The 25,664-nt window shown below is 48.6% G+C and overlaps 9 protein-coding genes across 9 annotated transcripts; 5 read left to right on the top strand and 4 right to left on the bottom strand.

The window, feature by feature from the left end:
• Positions 1-2,383: 2,383 nt before the first annotated feature.
• F5147DRAFT_839581 (uncharacterized protein) lies at positions 2,384-4,875 on the bottom strand. The gene is made up of 7 exons (XM_041444238.1): positions 4,243-4,875; positions 4,063-4,190; positions 3,898-4,008; positions 3,622-3,829; positions 3,252-3,562; positions 3,071-3,203; positions 2,384-2,439 (listed from the first exon to the last, which is right to left on the bottom strand). The coding sequence occupies exons 1-7, from the start codon at positions 4,648-4,650 to the stop codon at positions 2,407-2,409; spliced, it is 1,332 nt and encodes a 443-aa protein (XP_041288979.1). The 5' UTR covers positions 4,651-4,875; the 3' UTR covers positions 2,384-2,406.
• Positions 4,876-5,999: 1,124 nt separating this feature from the next.
• On the top strand, positions 6,000-6,597 carry F5147DRAFT_656008 (uncharacterized protein; the record flags this gene model as incomplete). The annotated part of the gene is made up of 3 exons (XM_041434042.1): positions 6,000-6,196; positions 6,236-6,351; positions 6,395-6,597. 3 exons carry the CDS (start codon positions 6,000-6,002, stop codon positions 6,595-6,597), a joined length of 516 nt encoding a protein of 171 aa, XP_041288978.1.
• A 115-nt stretch (positions 6,598-6,712) lies between these two features.
• On the bottom strand, positions 6,713-8,743 carry F5147DRAFT_713520 (uncharacterized protein). Its single transcript, XM_041438413.1, has 3 exons — positions 8,196-8,743; positions 7,802-8,140; positions 6,713-7,744 (listed from the first exon to the last, which is right to left on the bottom strand). Exons 1-3 carry the CDS (start codon positions 8,364-8,366, stop codon positions 6,911-6,913), a joined length of 1,344 nt encoding a protein of 447 aa, XP_041288977.1. The 5' UTR covers positions 8,367-8,743; the 3' UTR covers positions 6,713-6,910.
• Positions 8,744-8,909: 166 nt separating this feature from the next.
• Positions 8,910-9,700, top strand: F5147DRAFT_713518 (uncharacterized protein). The gene is made up of 3 exons (XM_041438412.1): positions 8,910-9,117; positions 9,200-9,277; positions 9,341-9,700. Exons 1-3 carry the CDS (start codon positions 8,988-8,990, stop codon positions 9,580-9,582), a joined length of 450 nt encoding a protein of 149 aa, XP_041288976.1. The 5' UTR covers positions 8,910-8,987; the 3' UTR covers positions 9,583-9,700.
• A 1,202-nt stretch (positions 9,701-10,902) lies between these two features.
• On the bottom strand, positions 10,903-13,896 carry F5147DRAFT_839579 (uncharacterized protein; the record flags this gene model as incomplete). Its single annotated transcript, XM_041444237.1, has 8 exons — positions 10,903-11,211; positions 11,272-11,344; positions 12,318-12,452; positions 12,501-12,811; positions 12,871-13,077; positions 13,131-13,254; positions 13,309-13,436; positions 13,489-13,896. The coding sequence occupies 7 exons, from the start codon at positions 13,894-13,896 to the stop codon at positions 11,284-11,286; spliced, it is 1,374 nt and encodes a 457-aa protein (XP_041288975.1). The 3' UTR covers positions 10,903-11,211; positions 11,272-11,283.
• An 857-nt stretch (positions 13,897-14,753) lies between these two features.
• F5147DRAFT_555790 (uncharacterized protein) lies at positions 14,754-15,151 on the top strand (the record flags this gene model as incomplete). The annotated part of the gene is made up of 2 exons (XM_041430505.1): positions 14,754-14,825; positions 14,882-15,151. Coding segments are annotated over 2 exons (342 nt in total), but the record flags the coding sequence as incomplete, so codon positions are not given.
• Positions 15,152-16,031: 880 nt separating this feature from the next.
• Positions 16,032-18,077, top strand: F5147DRAFT_839577 (uncharacterized protein). The gene is made up of 13 exons (XM_041444236.1): positions 16,032-16,167; positions 16,246-16,278; positions 16,320-16,348; positions 16,401-16,415; positions 16,470-16,508; positions 16,564-16,592; positions 16,651-16,664; positions 16,720-16,755; positions 16,933-16,992; positions 17,053-17,187; positions 17,244-17,475; positions 17,532-17,589; positions 17,645-18,077. Exons 1-13 carry the CDS (start codon positions 16,095-16,097, stop codon positions 17,837-17,839), a joined length of 948 nt encoding a protein of 315 aa, XP_041288973.1. The 5' UTR covers positions 16,032-16,094; the 3' UTR covers positions 17,840-18,077.
• A 1,437-nt stretch (positions 18,078-19,514) lies between these two features.
• On the top strand, positions 19,515-21,019 carry F5147DRAFT_747344 (uncharacterized protein; the record flags this gene model as incomplete). Its single annotated transcript, XM_041439940.1, has 9 exons — positions 19,515-19,595; positions 19,652-19,724; positions 19,776-20,013; positions 20,069-20,136; positions 20,187-20,269; positions 20,323-20,373; positions 20,426-20,599; positions 20,656-20,851; positions 20,904-21,019. 9 exons carry the CDS (start codon positions 19,515-19,517, stop codon positions 21,017-21,019), a joined length of 1,080 nt encoding a protein of 359 aa, XP_041288972.1.
• Positions 21,020-21,411: 392 nt separating this feature from the next.
• F5147DRAFT_747343 (NAP-domain-containing protein) lies at positions 21,412-22,869 on the bottom strand (the record flags this gene model as incomplete). The annotated part of the gene is made up of 6 exons (XM_041439939.1): positions 21,412-21,498; positions 21,552-21,674; positions 21,729-21,776; positions 21,809-21,906; positions 21,955-22,444; positions 22,510-22,869. 6 exons carry the CDS (start codon positions 22,867-22,869, stop codon positions 21,412-21,414), a joined length of 1,206 nt encoding a protein of 401 aa, XP_041288971.1.
• Between the last annotated feature and the right edge of the window lie 2,795 nt (positions 22,870-25,664).

Raw genomic sequence — 25,664 nt, 5'->3', positions numbered from 1 at the left:
GAGGCCGATTTTAGCTGGTCGGGCGGGTGTACCTTGGCAGGAGCTTCCGGGGGGCTGTGGACCTCATGTACTATTAATGAGGAGCATATATCTTTGGGCGCAGCTTACTGCGACAGCTGGCTTGGCCGTGATTTTGTTCTAGCGCACATTAATGGTGAGACATCTCAGACTTACATGCGGTATCGTCCATGAGCCCCAGGAAAAACTGGACATGGCCAAAACGGTTGAGATCAAGTGAAATATTGTTTAGACATATAATTTATGCTATAATATTGTGTAATCTTCAACGACACGATCATCTACGCATCGCATCGTAAAAACATTACATTACATCGTTGTCGATCGCACTTCAAAAGCTAGTATTCTTTTGTTTGCGCAAAGTTTGTGACATCATTAACCCCAAAGTTATAATTCGTTGGGGCAACCCTATTTTCCTACTTCTCTTCATAACCATCATCTTCCCGCTAAGTCGCCATCCTCCTACTGTTGCCAACTTCCTCAGCGGATTGTATGAATCTCCGATTTAGGTATGTTATCACCGCATGTATCATAACAAAGGTTGTATGCTCAGTAAGTGGAATTCTTCTTTATGTTGTCTAGTCTAATGAATGTATAGGAACGAGAAGGGCTGTCAACGAAGAACAGCAACATCATCGATGGCACTAGCTTCCCCTCATTCCGTACTGCCACTTTCCTCGCCATCTCATTATTGCTCATCGTATCGTTTCGTCATTGGATATTAGATCCTCTCGTCTTGCCAACATACCCTTTACTTGCCTTTCTTGTTGCTGCTTTGTGCTTACTGTTGTATCGCTTCCCCGCTATCGTGTTTTGCATCGCTGTCGCTATCATCCCATGTCGTGTTTTCTGGTCGCAGGTCGAAGCATTTGTATCAGTAGATCATAGCATATTTCATCCGAATACAACTGATTTTGTCGTACCAGTGGAACTCGATTGAAATATGCTGAAATATGATATCGATATTCTTAACATATCCCACAACATTCGAGAAGATTGCAGCAGATGCAAAATATTCTATTTGTCTCCACAGCGAGTCTCCTATAGTGAAATATGGTGCTCCTAAATTCGTCGTATTCCGCTTGATCTCAACCGTTTTGGCTATGTCCAGTTTTCCCTGGGAATCATGCAGTATGTACAAGTTAATCGGCGGCGGTACGTAGCACGGGAAACGGCACAGGCTGCAAGTGATCGAGCATTGCAGGCAAAAACCACAATCTCGTTTGGATTTTCGTTATGTCACACGTTAGATTTGGAGATAGATACACATGAGCGGTTTAGACAGGCCGTACATAGAAGATCATTTTCTCTATATGCCATGGACAAGACCAATTCTGGAAATCATGTCTGTCTACGTCCCCTGCAGCTACCGAAACTCTTCATCTGAGTCAGTTTCCATTCCGTCCCCCTCTTCATCTTGATCACTGTCCTGCTCAATCTCCTCGATACCGCTGTATGCTACATGAAATTAGTACAAAAGACATGCTCTGAAATTGCTTAATGTAGAGGCACGCACTGTCTATTAGTGTAATGAAAGAGTTGGTATGCATTATGTATCACAAAATACAAGATCACATACCATGTGAGGGCGCGACATGACCTAGTTCGTGGTACTTGGCGGCTGGGGTCTCCCGAACACGGCGTAAAAATTCTTCCTGGTCGTGAGGGTCAACGGGCGGTAACAAGTCCAGCAGAGCAGATCACGCACTTCCTGAGAGCGGGACATGGCCGTGGCACGGTCAGCGTCTCCTAACAAGGTCAAAAGACCAGATCACGCACATTCTGAGAGCGGGACATGGCCGTGGCACGGTCAGCGTCGCCTAACAAGGTCGAAAGACCAGATCACGCACTTTCTGAGAGCGGGACATGGCCGTGGCACGGTCAGCGTCGCCTAACAAGGTCGAAAGACCAGATCACGCACTTTCTGAGAGCGGGACATGGCCGTGGCACGGTCAGCGTCGCCTAACAAGGTCAAAAGACCAGATCACGCACATTCTGAGAGCGGGACATGGCCGTGGCACGGTCAGCGTCGCCTAACAAGGTCGAAAGACCAGATCACGCACATACTGAGAGCGGGACATGGCCGTGGCACGGTCAGCGTCGCCTAACAAGGTCGAAAGACCAGATCACGCACATACTGAGAGCGGGACATGGCCGTGGCACCGTCAGCGTCGCCTAACAAGGTCGAAAGACCAGATCACGCACATACTGAGAGCGGGACATGGCCGTGGCACCGTCAGCGTCGCCTAACAAGGTCGAAAGACCAGATCACGCACATTCTGAGAGCGGGACATGGCCGTGGCACCGTCAGCGTCGCCTAAGAAGGTTGAAAGACCAGATTACGCACAAACTGAGAGCAGGACATGGCCGTGGCACGGTCAGCGTCGCCTAGGAAGGTCGAAACACCAGATAACGCACATCCTGAGAGCGGGACATGGCCGTGGCACGGTCAGCATCGCCTAAGAAGGTCAAAGACCAGATCACGCACTCTCTGAGAGCGGGACATAACCGTGGCACGGTCAGCGTCGGCTAAGAAGGTCGAAAAATCATATCACGCACATACTGAGAGCGGGACATGGCCGTGGCACGGTCAGCGTCGCCTAACAAGGTCGAAAGAGCACATCACGCACAATCTGAGAGCGGGACATGGCCGTGGCACCGTCAGCGTCGCCTAAGAAGGTCAAAGACCAGATCACGCACTCTCTGAGAGCGGTACATAACCGTGGCACCGTCAGCGTCGCCTAACAAGGTCGAAAGATCATATCACGCACATCCTGAGAGCGGGACATGGCCGTGACACGGTCAGCATCGCCTAAGAAGGTTGAAAGACCAGATCACGCACAAACTGAGAGCGGGACATGGCCGTGACACGGTCAGCATCGCCTAAGAAGGTTGAAAGACCAGATCACGCACCCACTGAGAGCGGGACATGGTCGTGGCACCGTCAGCATCGCCTAAGAAGGTCGAAAGACCAGATTACGCACTCTCTGAGCGCGGGAGGTACATCGTGATGTCAGCTCAAGATTGCTAGCGAAGTACCGCGATGACATACAATTTCCTGGACATGAAAGTTGCGAACAAGAAGCGTTTCTGCGTCAGTCTTGTGGTTGGAGTCACTGTGAGCGCATGGGTTTCTCTGTTCCTTAAAGCTACGGGTGATCTGGAAGCATCGTTTGCATTCTCGACTTCTCATCGTTGGGCATTATCAGGACCTAGAAAACAAACATACTCACCATTCAGTCGAGCAGACAGTCCGCTCTCGAGACTTATATTTCACAGATCTGGCACCAAGGCGATTCACGGCACCGCAAAAATGACATCGATAGTCAACTTCAGAGAGTGATAGCATCCCCTGTTGAATGATAACCCTCATCACAATCTTCGTTCCTGGTTCGATGCTCGACCATTTGTGGCTTGCAAGTGGGGTCACTTGCTTGCCCTCGTCGATGCACAAATCGTACTTTCCTTCCTCTATGTATCGTCTTTGAATTTGGGCTTCAATCGCATCGCGTTCAAACAGAACTCGGAGCATGTGATTGAGTTGCTAAAGACAATTTGACCAGTAAGCTTTCACACGAACGATTTTTAGGCCAGCGAGCGGACCTGATATGAGGTGCACCAGTTCACTGATATTGCTTGGTGGCGGCCTGTTGCGTCTACTAGTGTCACGCAGCCAGACGCGACGCTTCCGGATAAAGGCAATGCAGATAGTGGTGCGAAGGACTGTTCGATGTCCTGAACCTCCTCCCGCCTCCGTGACATCAGTATAAGCAGTTCGTGTGTTTCGCGTTGACTTTGCATTTGGGACGACAACTGACCATAGGGTGGTGAGCAAATGCAAGCATCTCTAAGGGGTAGAACACAACCATAAACTCCCCCAGATAACGGTCGATGTCAGTTGAGCATCCGGTGATAGCCTGTGTGACAGATGTGTATGCTAGACGACGTTTTTGCAACTTTTTCAGGCGGATTGAGGTGGCTTCCAGCTTTCTGAGTGCGGCTCAGTGTTGGGTAAATTCAAGCACACATTCATAATGGATTTACCTAGCTAAAAGGTCTCTCCGAGAATGTTCAAGAGGATCCAGGGCAGGCGGTGCGTTGCACAAATGGTAGTATAGTCGATAGAGTCGCGATGTCAGGTCATCCAAGGCCGCCTTGTTCTGATCGCATCTCTGTGATGGCCCTTGAAATCCAGAAACATCTCAGCATTCAATAATCACTCACATTTATGACTTGAAGGATTCCCAACAATCCGCCAATAGCTGCATTCATCGGAGCACCGACAAGTGGAATTACACCAGTAAAAGCCTGTACCAAGGGTAAAGCCACCTGAGCGATGTCAGAAGCTTCGCGGGCAGGGGATGCACCCCAAGGGTATGGTGTGGAAGGAGAGCCGGGGAAAAGTTCTTCGAGACCTGGTTCACTGCCTGCAGTAACGGGATGCATTGATGAAGAATTCGAAGAGAGCATTGGTGCAGGAACGGAATTAGAGAGGTCTGCAGGGATAGAGGTATCGCCCCCATGGCCAGTGGTTGTCGATTTGCGTTGTGTGCGTCCTTGGTTTTCAGGGCGCTTCGAACGAATTGCAATAATGTTTCCGAAAGCCTGGAACAACTTGAACGAAAAGGGCATTTCGATTAGATGGGAAGGACAGAGGATAAGTGATTGTTTTTTGCGTGTAAGATTCAGCTAGGGGAAACTAGAGGATAGGTGAGAGGAGATGTAGGAGAGCGAAGGAAGGAGGCGGGCAGGAAGGCGGTTGAGGTACTTAACTGAATTAACCATTAGGAAGCTATGCCAGGGCTGCTTGCTGTGCAGTGTCCACAGCACGACCCTACATAGACTCTATTGTGCCACTATCTACCAATCAAAGCCAGGAACAAGAGTTTCACGCAAAGTTTGCGAGTGTCAGGGGGCCCCGCCAGATCAGTGTGACTCTGTCTTAACCGACAAAGTGCCCAATGCCGACGATCGTGATGAATTGATTCTCGAACTTCGCGAATTTGCAACGGCCAACTCTAGTAATTGTGCATTCGTTCGAGACTCTGTTTGCAGGATTTATCGGTGCGTGTGAGCTCGAACCATGAATTTAATATGTTGCTATATATAGAGCTTATGTAAGTGGTTGAACGAGTGCGCCATCTCGTCGGACTTACATACGTGATAGACTTCCCACCATTTGTATTCCAATGCTCCCAGTCGACGAATTCAACACGAAGTCTCTCAACTTAGGTGGAGTCTAGACAGTACTTAGTGGTTCAGGTCATTTGGACATGCCCTATCATTGCGCGACGCTTTCGAATGGTCCTGCATACTTAGTATGCAATTCGGACTTTGTGAAGAAGTCTAAGATCAGAAGTACTAATCCTTGCTCCGACTCAACTTTGTTTGCCTTTTCTAATTGGTGCCATTTTTCACGCAATTGACCAATAGCTGATATCATCTTTCGATCGACCATATTGGACTAATTGGAGCTCGACGGTTTGCTCGGATTCTGACTGATACAACTTTTTGAAAAGACTACTACGGTGTGTACACGATGCTGGTCCGGGGTTCTCACTATTTGACTCATTTAATGTATGGACTCCCAGAGCATTCAAAGATCCCAGTCTTCTTTAAGAGGGTGAGTCTCTTCATGACTTTCATCATCGCTCTTACCATCAATTTGGCCGCGTTCCTGTTCTCTTTGTTGAAATCAAATTCCTCAATAATTCTCAAGCCAGGATCGCTGCGGACCAAAGATGAAAGCCAGATTTCGTAACCTGGAACCCATAACCACCGCACTCAGACTTCATGATATCAGCGTCATGGGACAGAAACTTGCTTTCTATTGCATGGACAAATCAAGTGGCTGCATAGTCTCGAATTTCCAAGAGCAGGGGACATAACAATCGATTGGTGCGAGCTGCACATCACGACAGAAGCCGGGCATCGCTTCATCTGACCCGAAGATTAGCTGGACAACAGGGAGGTCAAGGACGATGTGGGGTAGGGGGTGGACTACTGAAGCTGTTTCTGCTCCACCTGCACAACCTGGAGCGCGGCCAAGTTCCAACTTACGGATTCGTCGACCAGGCACCTTGGCAGGCTCTGATGGGTCGTTTATGCCGTCGAAAGCTTCGAGTTTGGCTTCTACTGCTGTATTTGCAACTCCACTTCCAGAAACGAAACTGTTAAGGTCCATACACCTCTTCCTCTAGCTCAAACCACGCTACAGGATGATGGCGAACCTGAAGTTGTCAAGACTTTCTGCCACCAATGCAGATGTACACAAACCAGACTCAAGATGCAATGTTACAAACACCGTCCAGACCGGCAAATCTGCGGGAAATGGTGTGTCGTCTTCCTCCACTGGCCGTATTCGATATTCTCAAAGTCGTCGATCTTAAGGTCGATTCCTCGTCAGGCATGATCGTGTATGCTACATATCTTATCACGTCCGGCACCGGTCTAGATAGTCACCATTCCGGCCACCCAAAGCCCTTCAAATATTCTATCAAGCCTCGCTCTATGAAAGCCGTCGTGCTCATCGAGCAGAATGTTAACGATTATCGTTGCGAAGATGAAACCTACACATGAGGGTAATTGGGGTGCCACATCGCATTATCGTATCGTACATATATTACTTCATCTTGTAAGAATAATTTATAGTGCGTGCTCTAGTATCAATTGCGTTCGCTGTCTTCATGAGAATCAGCCTGTAGCCTGGCACCTCCCTCCCTCCCATTGATCAAGAGCACATTCAAGTCCGTTCAATGACTGCAGCCAGTAACATACACCACTCTGGAATATTTGATACTTTTACATCTATCCTATCTTTGAAAACAGAAATACGAATGTCGTGAATTATGGTATACAAAACACGGTAACCAAGCCATCCAAAAATCTACGATTACCGTCTCCCAAGTCCACTCAGACCCCATGCAACCTTCGACTGCACGAAATCATATCTGCCCAATATCCTTAGCACTAAATCGCGGATGGATGCCCAACTGAGCGGCATCCACCAAGCGTATGAATCATACGTAAGACTTGCGAGTCTCAAAAGCGTCTTGGTAAATCCGATGATTTCTAGCGCTCGTGCATGACGCGCATCCGCAAATTCCTGCAAAATGGTATCATCCACATCGGGATTCTCTGCAGATGCTTGAATGTGCTTCGTGACAGCCTCTGCAAGGAATATCGCGTCCCTGATGGCCAGGTTCATGCCCTGCCCGCCCGCAGGTGAATGTATATGGGCTGCGTCGCCGACTAGAAAAATGGCGGCTCCGAGACGCGTGAAGGTACGGTCTGCGATGGCGGAATGGGTTCTGAAACGTGTCGACCAGACCAGCTGGTCGACTTTGACAGGTTTCGGGTTAAGAGACGGATCTGATGATATACATGCTGGCCCGTATGTGTCGATTAAGTTCTGGATGTACTCTTTTGGTGGAGCATGGGGGGGCTCTCCGTTCTTTGCAGGTATGGCACAACCTACACGAAAGATAGATTTCGTAGTGGGCTTTCCATCTCGTGTCAGTTCGGTGTTGAAGTGGTTGCCAAACGGTGCAAGAAAAAAAAAGTTATTGCCTGAAAAAACTGTGGCGTTGAGGTGGCCCTCGAGGGTGAATGGACCGACAGGTTCAGGCTCGAACGTGACATCTGCAGAGACCATCTGAGCCAATACGTTATTGGTTAGGTGTGGGCCTTCTGGGTCAGAGAACCCAATACCAGCGACGGTACGGATCTGGAAATGGTCGTCAGACATTCTACTAAGCTAAGTAGGTAGGCATTGAGGTCTCACGATTGAGCGGGCGCCATCTGCGCCGATAATATATCTAGCGCTGATAACTTGACCGTCCTCAAAGGACACATCAGTGATGCGAGAGTCCTTTTCATTCTGTTTTATTCCTACTACCCTGTGTGGACGCTGCACTTGAACACCAAGGCTCTGCAACTTCTGCCCAAGTACAAGCTCGGTGACATTTTGAGGGATATATAGCGCGTAAGGGTGGGCGGAATGCTTCTTCAGAGGTTCAAATTTGGCGTCAAAGATCTCCGAACTACGGGATGTGATTCTGATGCTCTTTCCCTTGATGGCACGGGACAGTAAGCCATCTGCCGCATCAATACTGGCTAAAGCCTAAGATCATAGAAACATCAGTGGGCCTCTTTACGAAAACGCACATGTAGCTTACCTCGACGGTTGCAGAGTGTATGGTGATCGCCCTCGATGCATTCAGTCCTTCACCAACGGCATCCACGATAACGAAGTCATGGCACCTGTGGTGGACGAGAGAAAGAGCAGCTGTGAGACCTGCGGGGCCTGCACCAACAATAAGCACGGTCGTGTTCTCGGGGAGAGACATTGTCTGTTTGGAGGATTTTGAGAATGATAATAAGTATGAGTGAGAAGATGGATGAACTTCGGATGGCTCTTACACCTGTTATTTAAAGCCACCAATACACAGGTTATTTTAACCGGTAGTTCGTAAGGATGACTTGCTATCCCACACGGACTGCAACTGTCGGAAAATGTGTGGTCAGTAACCAAACTGGACTCGGAGCGACTGAAGTTGTCCGATCCTGGTGGACTTGGTGACTCAATTTGTGTCCAGTCAGGATCGTTTACGACGCATGCGCTGGCCCGGAGGTGAAACGTTATCTCGGCATATTACATGGGTCATGCCAGTTGCAAAGTTCTCGTCCGTTTCGCGCGATGAAAAGGCGATGGAGCGGGGTGAAGCGAGGACGCTTAAGCCTTAAGCGCTCATATCTTTTGATGCTGACTACAATACCATTAGTAACGCGTCCGACAGGAATAGCCTATGCCTTATTTTAAACACAAAACAACGTCACAAGGATCCGGAGTTGATCCGGAGGCTGCCATCTTCTTTCTTCCACAACTACCGGGTGACTCGAGTAAACACGAATTTACGCAGCAAAATTCCCATGTCGAATCCAAAACAGTCAGCTGCTACCACTACTGCATGCGAGACGGTACCGAAAGAACCATGGCACACGTCTGGCATTGTCTCTGTAAGGGGAATAGTCACTGGGCCCGAGACGCACAGAGACTGAGTACTGAGGCGTTGGTTCAAGTTGCCACAGCAAATACTAGTAAGTACTATTATGATCGTGGTTTGACTATATTCAAATCATCCATCAAACGTTGCGTCCACACTCAGCTGAATTGACCTAGTTCTAACGCTGTTGAATGTTCTCGACCTCAGGCACTGGTCCATGAGTCGACGACCCTACTTCAACAAATCTTCGATCCGTTCGTTCGACTTCCTTGCATTTCCCGAAGTTCGATGGCGCTCACCCGTGACCCGATGCTTAGCGCCTCAAGTCAACACAGTAGTCATGGTCGCAGCCATCACAGCTCCCTTTACAAGCACGATGATCTCCAGTTATTCCATGGCATACCCCAATGACTCTCTACTTCCTCAGAGAAAAGGAACAGTGTTGACGAACTTAGTGACTTTGAACCAACGCTCTTACAAGTTCCTCTTCCTCTCCATTTCTACCTCGGCCACATCCTGTGCGGGAACGCCCCAACTCAACTCGGTCTGCTTCCTATGAGCATTTCAGTCTCCACACACAGTTGTCTTCTCATCCATCCTGTAGCTCATCATACTAGTTCGTTCGGTTGAGGCTCTGTTTGCAGAATTGTGCTTATTTACAGCGAAAAAATATAGATGCTTGTGCGAGCTTGAGTCGAACACTCACCTCGATATCATATACCTTCAATATTCAATGTTGCTACAGCGTATCAATATCTTGATCTCGTATGTTCCCGATGCATAAGATCGAATGATGCTTCCTCACCAAGTCTGAATCCGCCATGAGGACAGGCAATCTATGCAGCCATGCTCCAACCAATTGCAAGCTCCGACTTTTCTGGTTCGTGTCGCAATTATGTACTCACCGACAACTGACGGCATCATCTTTCGACTGGACCTCGAACGGTTTGCGCTGATGGAACCTTTCTATATGACTACTACGGGTGAGACGATACTCGTCCTGAAAGCATTCCTTATTTCAAAACTCATCCGATGTATAAGCTCCCAGAGTATATCAAGGGTCCCAGCTTTAAGAGGGCAAGTCTTTGGATGATTTTGGTCGCTCACATTCTGGCTCACGTATTCTCCTGGCAGGCTCAGTGACTGAACTTTGTAGTGTCTAGGCTGAAACAAGCGAGCGACCCCCATACATAGGTTTGGAACGAAAATCATCGTGTATGTTATTCTTCAGAGATTCGAGGGTCAAGGACGGCAGTGGAGAGGTCAGGACTCCTCCATTCCCAGGTGACTCGGAGTATTGTGACAGCTCCATCAACTGCAGACCTTTATTAGAAAGGAATGACTATCTTCCTTGGTCTATAAAGGGCTGTCCAGGGGGAGACTAGCACCCCTTTGACCGTGTCATCTAACTTGAAGTTTGCGTAGCCGCATTACTGCGACATGTATTGCGCTGAACACGGGGGCGAACGTTCGACGCACATCGACCTCCGAGTGCAGCAACACATCATAATCTTAAGGCTAGATAAACCTTTGTCGAGACGTTTCAATCACTCAAGAGAAACTCCAGCTGGGCGTGCGCAGTTCTTCGAGCGGTGTAATTATAAAACTGTGTCGCACCGGGTGTTCTTTGGGTGATGCCTAGCCGGAGAACACGGACGCTGACTGCGATGGAGCAAGTGATACGAGTCATATGACATTCGGGCCGATTTAACTGAATCATAAAAGCTCAGCATGTGCGTCTCTCTAAGCTTGTAAACTACTGACAAATGAACTGGTATGACTACAGCTAGTAGCTTTCCAGGAGCGGGTGTGTATGAGTTAATTGGCAGCGGTGTGTAGCACGGGAAACAATACAGGCCGCAAGTGATCGAGCACTGCAGGCAAAAAGAATGTCGTTTTGGTATTATTTTAGTGTTACAAGTCAGATTTGAAGATAGATACATATGAGCAACCAGGTTTAGACAGACCGTACATGGAAGATCGTTTTCTTTATATGTCATGTACGAGATCAATTCTGGAAAGTCAGGTCTGTCCACGTCCTCTGCAGCTACCGAGGCACATCATCCGAATCATTTTCCATTCCATCCCCCTTTTCATCTTGATCCCTGTCCCACCCAATCTTCTCGATGCTGCTGAATGCTGCATGCAATCAGTACAAAGACATGCTTAATGTAGAAGCACGCACTGTCTATTAGTGCAATGAAAGAGTTAGTATTCATTATATATCACAAAAGACAAGATCACATATCATGTGAGGGCGCTACATGACCAAGTCCGTGGTACTTGGCCGGGGTGTCACGAACATGGCGTAAAAATTCTTCCTGGTCGTGTGAGGGTCAACGAGTGGTAACAAGTCCAGCAGAGGGAATCACGCACTTCCTGGGGACGGGACATTGCCGTGGCACCGTCAGCGTCGGCTAAGAAGGTCGAAAGACTAGATCACGCACTTCCTGAGAGTGGGACATGGCCGTGGCACCGTCAGCGTCGCCTAAGAACGTCCAAAGACAAGATCACGCACCAACTGAGAGCGAGACATGGCCGTGGCAGCGTCAGCGTCGCCCAAGAAGGTCGAAAAACCGGATCACGCACTTCCTGAGAGCGGGACATGGCCGTGGCACGGTCAGCGTCGCCTAAGAAGATCGAAAGACCAGATCACGCACAATCTGAGAGCGGGACATGGCCGTGGCACCGTCAGCGTCGCATAAGAAGGTCGAAAGACCAGATCACGCACATCCTGAGAGCGGGACATGGCCATGGCACGGTCAGCGTCGCCTAACAAGGTCTAAACACCAGATCACGTACAAACTGAGAGCGGGACATAGCCGTGGCACGGTCAGCGTCGCCTAAGAAAGTCGAAACACCAGATCACGCACCAACTAAGAGCGAGACATGGCCGTGGCACGGTCAGCATCGCCTAAGAAGGTCGAAAGACCAGATCACGCACATACTGAGAGCGGGACATGGCCGTGGCACGGTCAGCGTCGCATAAGAACGTCCAAAGACCAGATCACGCACATCCTGAGAGCGGGACATGGCCGTGGCACGGTCAGCGTCGCCTAACAAGGTCGAAAGACCAGATCACGCACATTCTGAGAGCGGGACATGGCCGTGGCACCGTCAGCGTGGCCTAAGAACGTCCAAAGACAATATCACGCACCAACTGAGAGCGGGACATGGCCGTGGCAGCGTCAGCGTCGTCTAAGAAGGTCGAAAGACCAGATCACGCACAACCTAAGAGCGGGAGGTACATTGTGATGTCAGCTCAGGATTGCTAGCGAAGTACCAGGATGACATACAATTTCCTGGACATGAAAGTTGCGAACAAGAAGCGTTTCTGCATCAGTCTTGTGGTTGGCGTCACTGTTATAGAATAGTTCTCTCGAGTCCACAAAGCTACGGGTGATCTGGAAGCATCGTTTGCATTCTCGACTTCTCATCATTAGGCATCATCAGGACCTAGAAAACAAACATACTCACCATTCGGTGGAGCAAACAGTCCGCCCTCGATACTCATATTTCACAGATCTGGCACCAAGGCGATTCACAGCGCTGCAAAAATGACATCGATAGTCGACTCCAGATAGTGATGATATCTCCTGTTGAATGGTAACCCTCATCACAATCTTCGTGCCTTGTTCGATGCTCGACCAATTGTCGCTTGTAAGTGGGGTCACTTGCTTGCCCTCGTCGATGCACAAATCGTAATTTCCTTCTTCTATATACCGTCTTTGAATTTGGGCTTCAATCGCATCGCGTTCAAACAGAACTCGAAGCATGTGATTGAGTTGCTAAAGACGATTTGACCAGTAAGCTTTCACAAGAACGATTTTTAGGCCAGCGAGCGGACCTGATATGAGGTGCACCAGTTCACTGATATTGCTTGGTGGCGGCCTGTTGCGTCTACTAGCGTCACGCAGCCAGGCGCGACGCTTCCGGGTAAAGGCGATGCAGATAGTGGTGCGAAGGACTGTTCGATGTTCTGAAAAACCTCCCGCCTCCGTGAAATTATAAGCAGTTCGCGTGTTTCGCGTTGACTTTGCATTTGGGACGACCACTGACCATAGAGTAGTCAGCAAATGCAAGCATCTCTAGGGGGTAGAACACAACCAAACACTCCATCAGATAACGATCGATGTCAGTTGAGCATCCGGTGATAGCCTGTGTGACAGATGTGTATGCTAGAGGACGTTTTTGCAACTTTTTCAGGCGGACTGAGGTGTCTTCCAGCTTTCTGGGTGCGATTCAGTGTGGGGTAAATGCAATCACACATTTATAATAGATTTACCTAGCTAAAAGGTCTCTCCGAGAATGTTCAAGAGGGTCTAGGGCAGGTGGGGCGTTGCACAAATGGTAGTACAGTCGATAGAGTCGCGATGTCAGGTCATCCAAGGCCGCCTTGTTCTGATCGCATCTCTGTGATGGCCCTTGAGATCCAGAAACATCTCAGCATTCAATAATCACTCACATTTATGACTTGAAGGATTCCCAACAATCCGCCAATAGCTGCATTCATCGGAGCACCGACAAGTGGAATTACACCCGTAAAAGCCTGTACCAAGGGCAGAGCCACCTGAGCGATGTCGAAAGCTTCGTGGGCAGGGGATGCGCCCCAAGGGTACGCTGTAGAAGGAAAGCCGGTGGGGGGTTCTTCGAGACCTGGTTCACTACTTGCAGAAACAGGATGCACTGGCGAAGAAATCGAAGAGAGCATTGGTGCAGGAACGAGATCAGAGAGATCTGTAAGGATGGAGCTATTGCCCTCATGATCGGCGGTTGTTGAGTTGCGTTGTGTGTGTCCTTGGTTTTCAGGGCGCTTCAAACGAATTGCAATAATCTTTCCAAAACCCTGGAACAACTTGAACGGAAAGGGCATCTCGATTAGATGGCAAGGTCAGAGGAGATGTAAGAGAGCGAAGGAAGGAGGAGGGCAGGAAGGCGGTTAAGTTACTTAACCGAATTAACCAGGCCCATGAGGCTGATAGCTGAACCGTAGCCCAATTCTACTAATCAGATTCAGTTCGCACAGATACCGGTCGTGACTTTTTCAATGTTTGTTCAATGTTGACGTTGACTCGTTGACGCTCTAAGCTCTAAGGCCAGCTGCAGGAGAGGGCCGATGTAATCCATGCTCCGACTCAAACTTTGTAACATATAATATTGAAACAACTGATAGTTATCATGTTGGATCAAATGGACCTTGATGGTTTGTTCAAATTCTGACTGATACAACTTTTTCAAACAACTACTGCGAGGTGTACACGATGCTTGTCCGGGCAGTGTTCGACGGCTATCCATATTTAACTCATCCAAAGTATGGACTCACTCCCAGAGCATTCGAAGATCCCAGTCTCCTTCGCATAGAACAAATACGTTTTCACAAGTCAACATGAATAAATACGAAAGTACGGTACTCGAGGTCCGATTACCATAGGTAAAAAAGAACGTGAACCTGCATCTCAGTCCAGGGGAAGCAGCAGCACTCCTGAAGTGGTATACGATGAACGCACGCCATTGTTGAAGCTGCCGCAGCCTCCGAGGGCGGAGAGGAATGTGTCGATTGACCCGCTTGCGCCGTCTTCTGCGTTCGATGAGCGTCTGCGTGAGCGTTTACAGGCGCATAAGAATGTGCCGCCGCGTGTACAGGATGGTGAGGTGCAGGAGGCTGTAGGGCTGGACGAGGAAAATTTGCGAGAGGATGAGCGTTTATTAGTGAGAGACTGGTGTGCGCCATCTGGGAAGCGGATTGCAGTGCCTGTTCGTATCGAGCCCAAGGTGTATTTCGCAAACGAGCGCACGTTCTTGGTACGACTTTTTTGCATTAGGTGAACGAGTTCATCTGCTGATGTTTATCATGGCAGAAATGGCTGAGCTTTGCGGTGCTGATCGGCACTATCGCTATGACGTTATTAAACTTCGTACCTGCAGATGATCTACGGGGCCTGATTAGTGCTGCGCTATTCACTCTGGCTGCGCTGCTCGCGATCGCCTATTCAGCGATCATCTTCGTATACCGAGCGCTTCGTCTGCGTGCACGATCGGCGGAAGGGCTTTATTATGACAAGTACGGACCGACTATTCTTTGCTTTGTGCTGTTGGCTGCGCTGGGGACCAACATTGGGTTGAGGGTAGCGGATATGTGATGACACGGGGATGAGCGCTAGCCTTGGACGCTGATGGTTATACAGCTGACGTGAGGAACTCATTTCCTCTTTAAGGTCTGTCCTGCAGGAGCTTAGCCGCAATGAACTATTTTTGTTTCCAACTCCATGTGATTGCACTTGTAAGGCGGAGTGTGAGTCCGACAGGGAATTGTGAACGAAATGGGGTAGAAACGAGACGTGTCAGCAGGTAACACGAGGAAAGATAGAAAAAGGACTAGAAACGAGGACTTTCGGAGGAGCTTTCGATCGTTCTTGGAGCGGGGATCTCACTGTAGGATTCGCTGTAGGTATGAGTGTACATGAGCGGTGTATATACGTTTTCGAGTACCTGACTAGGCCGGAACAAGAATAAGGAGCATATGGCGAGTTGAGAGATATCGGTGAGGAAACGGGAATCGTGAAGTCTGAGCACAAGGTGAGATAACGAAAGAGTAAAAGAGAAATGAAAGGAATGTATCCACGTAACTCGGATGCGAAGAGTGCAATTCTTCGCATCAAATGAATCACGTGGAACGTGTTCATATTTGGTGCCAACACTGCTTTTGCCAAATATGGAATCTATCCAACTATCGTCACGTCCACGTCCACACCTACTGAGCTCAAGCTTGTACCGTTCCTTTCTTCGCGTTGTCCCATGTTAGCAAGTTATTGTACCTCCGAATCCCGTACCCGTCTGCTTGCGAAGAGTTATGTAACTCTCTAAGCACAGCCCAACCTAGCCACAAACGGAGCTTCCAGGGAACAAGTTCATTAATTTTCTAATACAAGAACCGTCAACTTGATCTATTTGCCTTGATCTTATTGATATTTCGGTTACCAAACTACAGCAAGCACGGCGTACATATAGTGCGAATGTCACCGCTATACGTTGACCAAGTTCACCTATCACCCACACCCATTCTCTAACAATATGACCATAATCTCAAATGATCCCGTGTGGTGGCCGTTCATCAATGTATCTCGTTTTGCCAGCTATTTTCCAGGTTCGTAGAGAGCAATCGGATGTTGACGCTGAGCGCTGACTCCGATGTCTCAATCTAACCTTGGCTCCGGTATCGCAGTTGCCGCCTTTGTTGGGGTGATGTATGATTGGTGTGAGCACGATAATATTAAAGGATTGCTGACATCTTACAAGTATTTTCAGCACTCACATTTGGGCAAGAGGTATGTCGATGCCATGACCGGAGCAGCCATCTCGCTAAGAATCCCTTTATAGGTCGAATTGATCTGGGTGAGTAGAGTCTCATGGCAGAGGGAACTCACATGAAGATACACTTATTTACAGAGGCAACACTGGTCCCTGATGACAGTTCTGTACCTCAGTGTATGTAGCTTGTGTGTCGCAGTTATCATGATGTGCTGACTTGAAAGTATTCTAGGTGCGCTATCTTGGAATCTTATATGCTGCGTATGTTTGGAAGGCTAAACAATCGATGTTGTGCTGATCATCTATGTCTCGTAATCAGCATGTCTATCCTGGGTATGTTGCCTTAGTATATTCACTTTCTTCGCTTCTTCTAACCAGCGGCATGCAGATAGTGTTCCGACCATCTGGCTGACAGATACAGTGAGTCTTCTGCGCAGATGCCTGCTATTCCCCTTCAATTAACCGTGATGCCCTGTAGCAGTGGGTTTGGTTCTTTACTACCAACTTCTTGGTTCGCTAATGACTGCTACACTATACTGCCACAGATGTAAGTCTTTGGAGTGTGTGTTATCCGAGGCTGGACACTGGCTGGATTTGTCAGGCTTCATTATATACGTCGTACAGAATTGGATGGGCGTGTTGGTATCTGCACTGCTGTGGGGTGAGCTTTGGCGCTTGCGAGACCTCAGGAATATTCAACTTGACTGAAACATGCTGCAAGTCGTCATCATCACTCGGTTGCATGCCATGTATCAACAATCCAGAAAGATCCTGATATTTCTTGTTGTCACCTTTCTGGCGATCAACACTTTTGATGGAGTAAACGCCGTTCTGATGATCATACATACTTCAGGAGGTACGCTTAATTATAGATGAAAACGAACGTGCATAGGGCTCATTGGTGGATACCAGAGGAACTCATTCTCTCCGGCACTTACCAGTGCGCGATTGGCTATACAGGAGATGCCCCAGTTCTGAATTCTGTTACTTGGATACTCTCTATTGTGTGGGAGGTCCTCACACTATGTCTCGCAGTCTGGATTGCGGTAAAACACTTCCGTGAACTGCGATTACATGCGGCAGGAGGGATTATCGGGGACTGTTTTACGGTGTTGATGAAAACTCACGTGGTTTACTTTGCGAGGTAAGTTCATATCGTGATTATTGTCCTTTTCTCCACTGAAGGGTCGGACATGATAGCTTTGTTGCTGTCTCTTGCTTCCAGCTCATTATTGAATTCTCTCCAACATCTTCAGCAGTATGTCAATCTTTCACTTACCTCTACATGTGACCACGATCTATCATTTCTACAGAGCCAATATCTCCAGACTTTTTTTGGCTTGTTTGAGATCTTGGAGGTCGTGCAGATGTTCGTGCTAGGACCACGGCTGATCCTTGGCGTTCGAGAATATCATGCCAAACTCGTGGCTGACTCCGATGCAGCAACCGGCATGACCTCAATCGCTTTCCAAGAACGTGTGCATATATCGACTGGCAGTAGTGTGTAATGCTCGGTGAAGTTGAAGCGAACGGTTGTCTAGTGCTTGCAGGGAGCACGGGAAATTATTATTTTTGTTTCTATTCCAAGCCTCGTTGCGGTGCTCGAGTAGTTATTTAGTGTCACAAAATAGATGTCAAGGAGATATAGGTTTAGGCGATATTTTCGTCGCAGTATTTATTCGATTTATTTGCTATAGGTCTTGACATTGACAATGTTTCAACCGATGTTCTGGATATCTCTACTGTGCCAACGAAGGAAAGCAGTGTACAGAACGGGGAAGTCGAGGAGCGAGATGTTTATCACAAGGACAAGTCTCTTCATGACTTTCATCATCACTCTCGCCATCAATTCTGCCGCGTTCCTGTTCTCTTTATTGAGATCAAATCCCCAAGCTAGGATCGGTGCGGACAAAAGATGAAAGCCGGATTTCGTAACGTTGAACCCATAACCACCGCACTCAGATGGTATCAGCGCCATGGGACAGAAGCTTGCTTTCTATTGCATGGACAAATCAAGTGGCTGCATAGTCCCGAATTTCCAAGAGCAAGAGACATACCAATCGATTGGTGGGAGCTGGGCATCACGACGGAAGCCGGTCATCGAAAGTTAATAGCTGTCGCAAGTGATTTCAAACGAATGGCAGTAGTAGTTGTATTGTAAGTACTGTTGAACCGTTTTGTCCCTGTAGGCTGTCCGGCATTCCTAATGTATTCTGATGGGTCTAGGCTGATACGTCTGCGATGCTTTACTATTGACTGAGCACATTATATCCGTGACGTGGTGGTCAATGTTCTCTTGGTTGGTATGTTCGTAGGCAAAGACGGCGAAGCATGCGGGTCTATTTCCATCTCGACGCCCGGTCTGATAATAGTAGTCGCGTACATCAAATATTGACCTAGGTTCTCTCAGGTTATGTGAAGGTAGCATCATTTTGATCGTGATAAAATTATCGTCGCTCACATTCTGGCTTATGCATTCTCCCAGGCCCAGTGCTCGGTACCGAATTTTGTAGTGTCTAGGTTGAGACGAGCGAAAGACCCTTGCATAGACTTGAACGAAAACCATGGAGTATGTCATTCTTGGGATTTGAGGGTCAAGAACAGCAGTGGATAGTGGTCAGGATCCATTTCCCAAGTCTCGTGACAGCTCCACCAACTCTGAGCCAATGTGCTACATGACATCCATGATACGTGGCGCAACGCCTCTCGTGATTAGGCCATTGATGTGCACACATGATCAGTCCAGTTGACTCGGAATGCATTTATCCGGCCCGTCTTCGACTGGGCGTCCTAAACTTACAGAGACAATCAGCTTCCGGCAAGTGGCGCATCATATCCACGCATCATGCTAATCGGGGACACTAGTGCATTCCTTGCGTGCTTTGGTAACTTCATAATCAGCGGGTCGTAGCGTCACTTTGCGTCATTCGCTCCTCATAGCTCGCCTGAGCCTGTTATCTCGTCAAGAAGTGTCTTCTGCCTATCACATTGCCTGTTATTATTGTCGCGAACCCCATGATATCCATTGCAGCAGTCAATGAACCATTTGACTTTGAGATTGCATGCTCATGCAATGTCAACGACACGTATCAGAGTCCCACCCCTCCAGCGTCATACAACATATAAAGGAAGTGTCCCAGTTCTTTGGGTATTGTCCATACTCCATCGACACAATCAGTTGTAATGGCGCCTTCAGTTTCTGATGTCGTACCCTCCGTCACAGACGCCATTGCCGACCTCAAGTTAACGGCCACGAAGCAGGATGTACGTTGCCCATGTGTTGTAGCCCTCGATTGTGTCCTGACAATGTGCGTTTACAGAATGGCCCTTCATACCCATTCTACTACCCCTATTATGACCCAGAAGAGAAGTTCCCTCCAACGCAAGTCTACGGTATGTGAACGTCGTCGGTCGAAGGAGGGCTAGAACTGACATCAAAGATAGAGCACACGGATCCCGGTGCTAAGGCGGACCGTGCAAAGCCACATCTGTTGACGCCCGAGACAAATGTTAGGCATATAAGCCCCTTTATTGGGACCGAGATCTCCGGTGTGCAGATCTCCCAACTGAGTGAGGACGGTCTCAACGAACTCGCTCTGTACGCCGCGGAGAGGAAGGTCCTTATCTTCCGCAATCAAGACTTCAAGGATATAGGACCTGATAGGCAGATTGAGATTGCCAAGTGCGGTACTCTGCATTTGTAACGAGTATGTGTACTTATGATATTGGTTTGCTAGGCACTTTGGACGAATTCAGAGGCATCCGACGTCAGGGAATGTCAAGGGATACCCAGAGTTCCACGTCGGTGAGGCTGTTTATCGCCGTGGCTCTCTTCTATTCTCACCTTGGCTATAGTTTATCGGGGTACTGAACACGACAGGCTGAAGGAGGTTCTACCTGACGAACGCATCAACCGCACGCAATGGCATTCTGATGTTGTCAGTACAACCTCCTTTGCTGTAGCTTATCCCTTTCTGATGTCCCCATATAGTCTTACGAAAAACAACCCGCCGGAACCACGTTCTTCTTCGTTCTGGACCAGGTATATCTCCCCCCTATCATTGCTATCTGTACCATACCTAATTTTAGCACAGCCCGAAGTCGGTGGTGACACGTTATTTGGATCTCAGGTAGAGGCATACAACCGTCTTTCCCCCGAGTTCAAGAAACGCCTTGAAGGCTTGCGCGCCGTGCACAGCGCCTTCGAGCAAGCAGAGTCCTCTCGCAGACGTGGTGGAATTGTTCGTCGGGAACCCATCCTGACCGAGGTAGATGACATCTCTCGCCTTTCAATATCACACATGCTGATCTCGTTGTCGTGAAGCATCCTCTCGTTCGCCGGCACCCTGTGACTGGGGAGAAAGCACTCTATGTGAACCAGGGCTTCACGCGCCGCATCGTCGGCTACAAGACGGAGGAATCTGAGTACCTCCTGAGATTCTTGTACGACCACATTGCGAAAGGCGCGGACTTCCAGATTCGTGCGAGGTATGAGCCTGGCACTGTTGTTGTCTGGGTGGGTGGATTGCGTTTCTTTCTTGCGATCAGTTGCTGAACATAGTTCGTTTGCAGGACAACCGAGTCACTGTCCACTCCTGCAACCTGGAGACTTCAATCCTGGGGATAGGAGGCATGCAGTTCGCCTCACCCCCCAGGCGGAGGTTCCAACTGACGGTGTAACCAAATGAGCATCTACATACGGGCACAATGAATCTTTGAGTGTATTTTATGAAAAAATATACAGCGGTCCTAAGTAGTACATCGCAAACAAAGAGGAAGCCCTTGGGACATCCATTCGTTACGTTCCATTATGCTAGGTGCAAACTGAAGCAAACACGTAAGACCTTTATACAACACCCTGATTAATTAGGGCTAGTAGAAAAGATTCAAGCAACGACTGAAAACTAGTTCTGCGTCAGAAAAAAATGAGAGTTGCACAGCAAGGTGTGTTTACATGTAAGAACAGGCAGGAGGAGATTGTATTAATTCATGTCAACAATGCAACGACAGAAAATTTTAGAAGGTGGTGTCTCAAATCGTAGAGATGGAATGGATGTTCGCCTACTGCTGCTTGCACTCTTCAGGGTTGACAGCACCGGCACTCGAGCCAGCCGCGGCCTTTGGGAGGGCCACGACGTCTTGGCAACTCAACCTCAGAATCAGAGTCCTTGAAAGGGATGAGCCACAGTGGGTGACGTTGATAGGTGGACAGGATCATACCTCGTCATCGAACTGGCCGTCCTCATCTTCATCATCCAGCTCGTCAAAGTCGTCTTCGTCTTCATCCATAACGTCGTATTCAAGGGCTTTGCCGGTGAAATAGTCAATGGCACGTGGGATGATCTAGAGCATTTATCATTAGTCAGCAATATTCCGATGATTGCGGGGGTATCTAACCTTCTCCTTGAGGTCCTCGCCAATCTGGTAGTCCATCTCCAGTTTCTCCTCCAGTTCAACAAGGTCCTCCTCATCCAAACTTCATCCTCATTTTCAGGTGGCGGCACAGGTGGCGAGAAAAAGTTGAAAAATGAGTCGGTTGGGCGTGCTTTGCGAACCAGTCGCGTGCGGTTTGTGTCTAAAGAAGATCATGAGATGCGTTCAATCAAAACACCAACGATCTTACTCTTGTTCCGTTGTTTTTTGATCTCAAACTCCTTCGTCAAGTCTTTGTCCTCTTTCCACTTAATCTCCGTGCCGATCGCGTGATCGTACACGAAGTCACCAGTATAGCCTACCTCTTCCTGATAGAGGTAAGTCTTATCAAGAACGTCATTCTCGAAGTAATCGTTTGGGCTGAAGATAAAGCTGATCTTGAATCCGGGTTTCGGTGAGTCACTTGGAAGGTACGATAACCGAATGTCAGTGAGGTTCTTGAGTGCACTAGCGTCTCGTTCTGTGATGATCTCCGAGAGTCCAACATGATTGCGGAGTGCGGTAAGCCAAAACTCTGGGATAGCTGCTGGTGCGGCTTCATCACTGGGAAGTGGCGTGTATAATGGATCATCCTTCAAAGAAGCTTGACTGCCAGCTTCGATCTCCTCAGCAGTAGCTTGAGCAGCACCCGAGATAATCGCGTTTCTCCGCTCATATAGAGGTAGTTGAAGCTCGAGGTACTGATAGAAAGAAAGAAAATTTTAAAAATCGGACAGCAACACAAGTTAAGGAAATAATGACGGACCTTCTTCTCAAGTTCCAGGCATTCACGCTTGTACTGATTCTGCAGCTCATTTTGCTTGACCTGAACCCCTTTCAAGGCTTCTACACTCTTCTTCACGTCGATGGGCAGACTCTCAATATACCCAGAGCTCTTTCCGACAAGATCTGCAAGACGACCTTGAACAAGACCCAACATCGCGGCCTGAGCACCAGTTATCTGAGCAGGATCTTCACTTTCATCTTCGGCTGGTTCATTATCTTCCGAGATGTCGGGGACTGTTGGACGCGAAAGACCAGCAGCGATTGGAGCGTGCGTCAAGGGCGTGTTCTGTGGAGTCGGTGCTGTAATATCACCATGAGCAATGGGCACGTTAGAGGACATGATGGACAGATAGAAAAGAGATGGCCCGCAAATTTGTTGTCGAAAATCAGGAAACAAGCGCGCAAATGTAAAGCAAGCGGAGTTTCGGTCCATGCCGGTCGCGTCTCACAAGCATGCCAACTCCTTCAGGTTACTGCCAACTCAAGGCATGGCATTGACGGCGTTGGCTGGTGAGGTGACATGTCAGGGGCCTTTGAGTTCTCGGGTATGATCTGCGCTATGTATTAGAACACGCTACTTACTTCATATGCAGCCGATATAGACCAATCTATGCCTCGTTTCTTGCTTGATTCAGCCATCATGGCTGGTTTTTGAGGGCAGTTTGCCATCCATGGCAATTATAGTCACAGAAATTAGGTCACAAGGTGCCACCGCGCGAATGTCGCGAGGATGTATAGCCTGCACCGCTCCACCCTCCGTGTTCGCATGGTTCGGCTATCAAGACACACCACCACTAGCATCAACTTCTGACAGCAATTGGGACCATGGCAGATCTGACTCGGAGTCAGCTGTATCCATGGTCTGAAAGACTTTGAAGTCAACAGTATCGGATTGGTTTTTCATGTCCGATGTTTTGTGAGCCGCCAGAACCAACCAAGAAGCGGTTAAGTGCCAGTTTCTCGGGCCACCTGCGATGAGGATTCATGACTCAATCTATCTGGGAGCTGGCTCGGTGGCGTACGTATAACAACTTATTCTTCTTCCAATTACCCGCATCCACTGACACTGGTATTTAGTAATCCTTATCCGCCAAGGGATGCCATTACGACCATTGTTTCCATGCTGTGAATGAATACCCCGTTGATTAATTGGTCATGAGTGCTATATTCAGTACATCATCTACCTGAAGGCGTCGCACGATCTTTGGATATCCTCTCCGTCTTCACGTCATGGCACAACTCCCCAAGATATAGTACCTCGCATATATATGGGTAATGCCCTTCCCTTCGCTGCTGTTGCTCGGATTAGGTTTTGGCTACTGTTGCCAGAAGTGCCATAGTACGTCTGCCGCAATCTAGATAAATCCTTTGCGTGGCGTGTGCCTTGGAGAGTATGGTGAGCACTGAGATTAACCGAGAACCCATTGGCTAGCTGTAGTGGCTTCTCTCACCGCCACCGTATGCGGCACGCTTTCCATCCATAAGCTGCATCGTATTACGTCACTTTTTTTCTATCTCTATCCTTCCATCAGAACGAATCAGCCGGGGTTTGCTACATATCTCATTCATTCATAGCATCACTTCTTCCGCCAGCCTGCCATGAGGCTCCAGTTGACTCATTCCCGCTCGTAAGATCGTCCAATCAATCCGCCGAGATCGATGGTAACTCATCGCATCGCCCATACGAGTCATTTTTTTTCAAGTGGCGTATGAATTTTTCTCGAAGACGTCGCAGCCAAGAATAGGCACTTGTTCAAAGGTTACCGTGGTCGACCCTACACAATCATACGCAATCCATCCTGGCTGGGACCAATGTGACCAGGGACGTGTCCACCTTTTTCGGAGCTCAAGCCCTTCGTCAAGACAATGTTCTTGACTGAGGGCTTAAGCCCCGGTTTGACATTCTGATAGTCGAACAGGCTCTACAGGTTCGCATGGTGAGGACCCGTCGAAGCACTCCTGCAATTCTAGTGACATGTTCCCTTTACGAACAGCTTTTCAAGCCCCGGGCCCGTTTTGACAATTCTGATAATCGATTAGGCTGGCCCCTCCAGAGCGCTCCTGCAATTCTAGTGACATTTTCCCTCCACCAATAGCTTTTGGTCGATTCGCTATCACGGTATCATTATGTGCAAGCAGATTCGAAATTCTGTTTTCCTCCGCTGTACATCAAGTCAAGATGAGCGACGGCGATCACTTTCTGGGCTTTCTCGTGGTGCGCGTCGCGGGCTCCATTCCGATTCTGTCTTAGAGGCACCAACAGTGAGGTCAAATACATCTATTCCCGCCATACCATAGCTTGGGTTACTCATTATAAGGCACTAGTCGCGTAGGCGACGTTTTTAGTCCTCAGCGTTCAGCGCTGAACCTGTCGTCATCGAAAATTTGACGCCCGAAATAGAACGCCAGCGTACCTTCGCGCGAGTGATGCAGTCTGCTTCTATCGTATCGGCAAATTGCTTCTAACACCCCTAAGAATCTGCAGAACAGGTACGTACGCATCGTCGGAGCCGTACCCTGGGTACCCAGATGTACATTTTTCTTGGCAGGGGCAACCGTGCAATTTGACTTCTCCAAGTCGAACTCACGCACCATCCCCTCTGAGCATCTTGACCGGGCTGAAGTCAGAAACCGGATATCCTATCCCACGCGGTCCTGCGGCTTTGCATAGCACCCGTATTATACCCATAAATCACCAGAGTCGGCGTTCACACCAACATCGCCACCCCCAACGTATCCTCCACGATTGTGGGGGACGGACAATACCAGTATCCGATCGTGCCGGATCCTCTACACGACACATCGCCTCCGTGTACCTCGTTGCACAGTTAGTGCTCGCTATCTTCCACCCCTGTCTTCTTTACCGCAGCCGAAGTGAAATGGTGGTGATTGGATGGCTCGACTTCGACATGATGGAGCTATGCTGGAAATGGTTTCATTCGCGTCGCCCATCGAATCACGTACGTCGTATACTACTAGTACGTATAGTCTGACCATTGAAATGGAATTTCTTCTAGTCATACTGATACATTACTGGACCCATGACTAGCCAAGATAAGACCGAGTACATATTGGGGATAGAGAAACTTCCTAACCCCGGTCACGTCTTCGATTACAGACCACGCTTTCAAAAAA

This window comes from Suillus discolor, assembly GCF_016758755.1.
Source record: "Suillus discolor strain FC423 chromosome Unknown F5147scaffold_60, whole genome shotgun sequence".
Lineage (NCBI taxonomy): Eukaryota > Fungi > Basidiomycota > Agaricomycetes > Boletales > Suillaceae > Suillus > Suillus discolor.
This window is presented reverse-complemented; position numbering and strand designations above follow the sequence as displayed.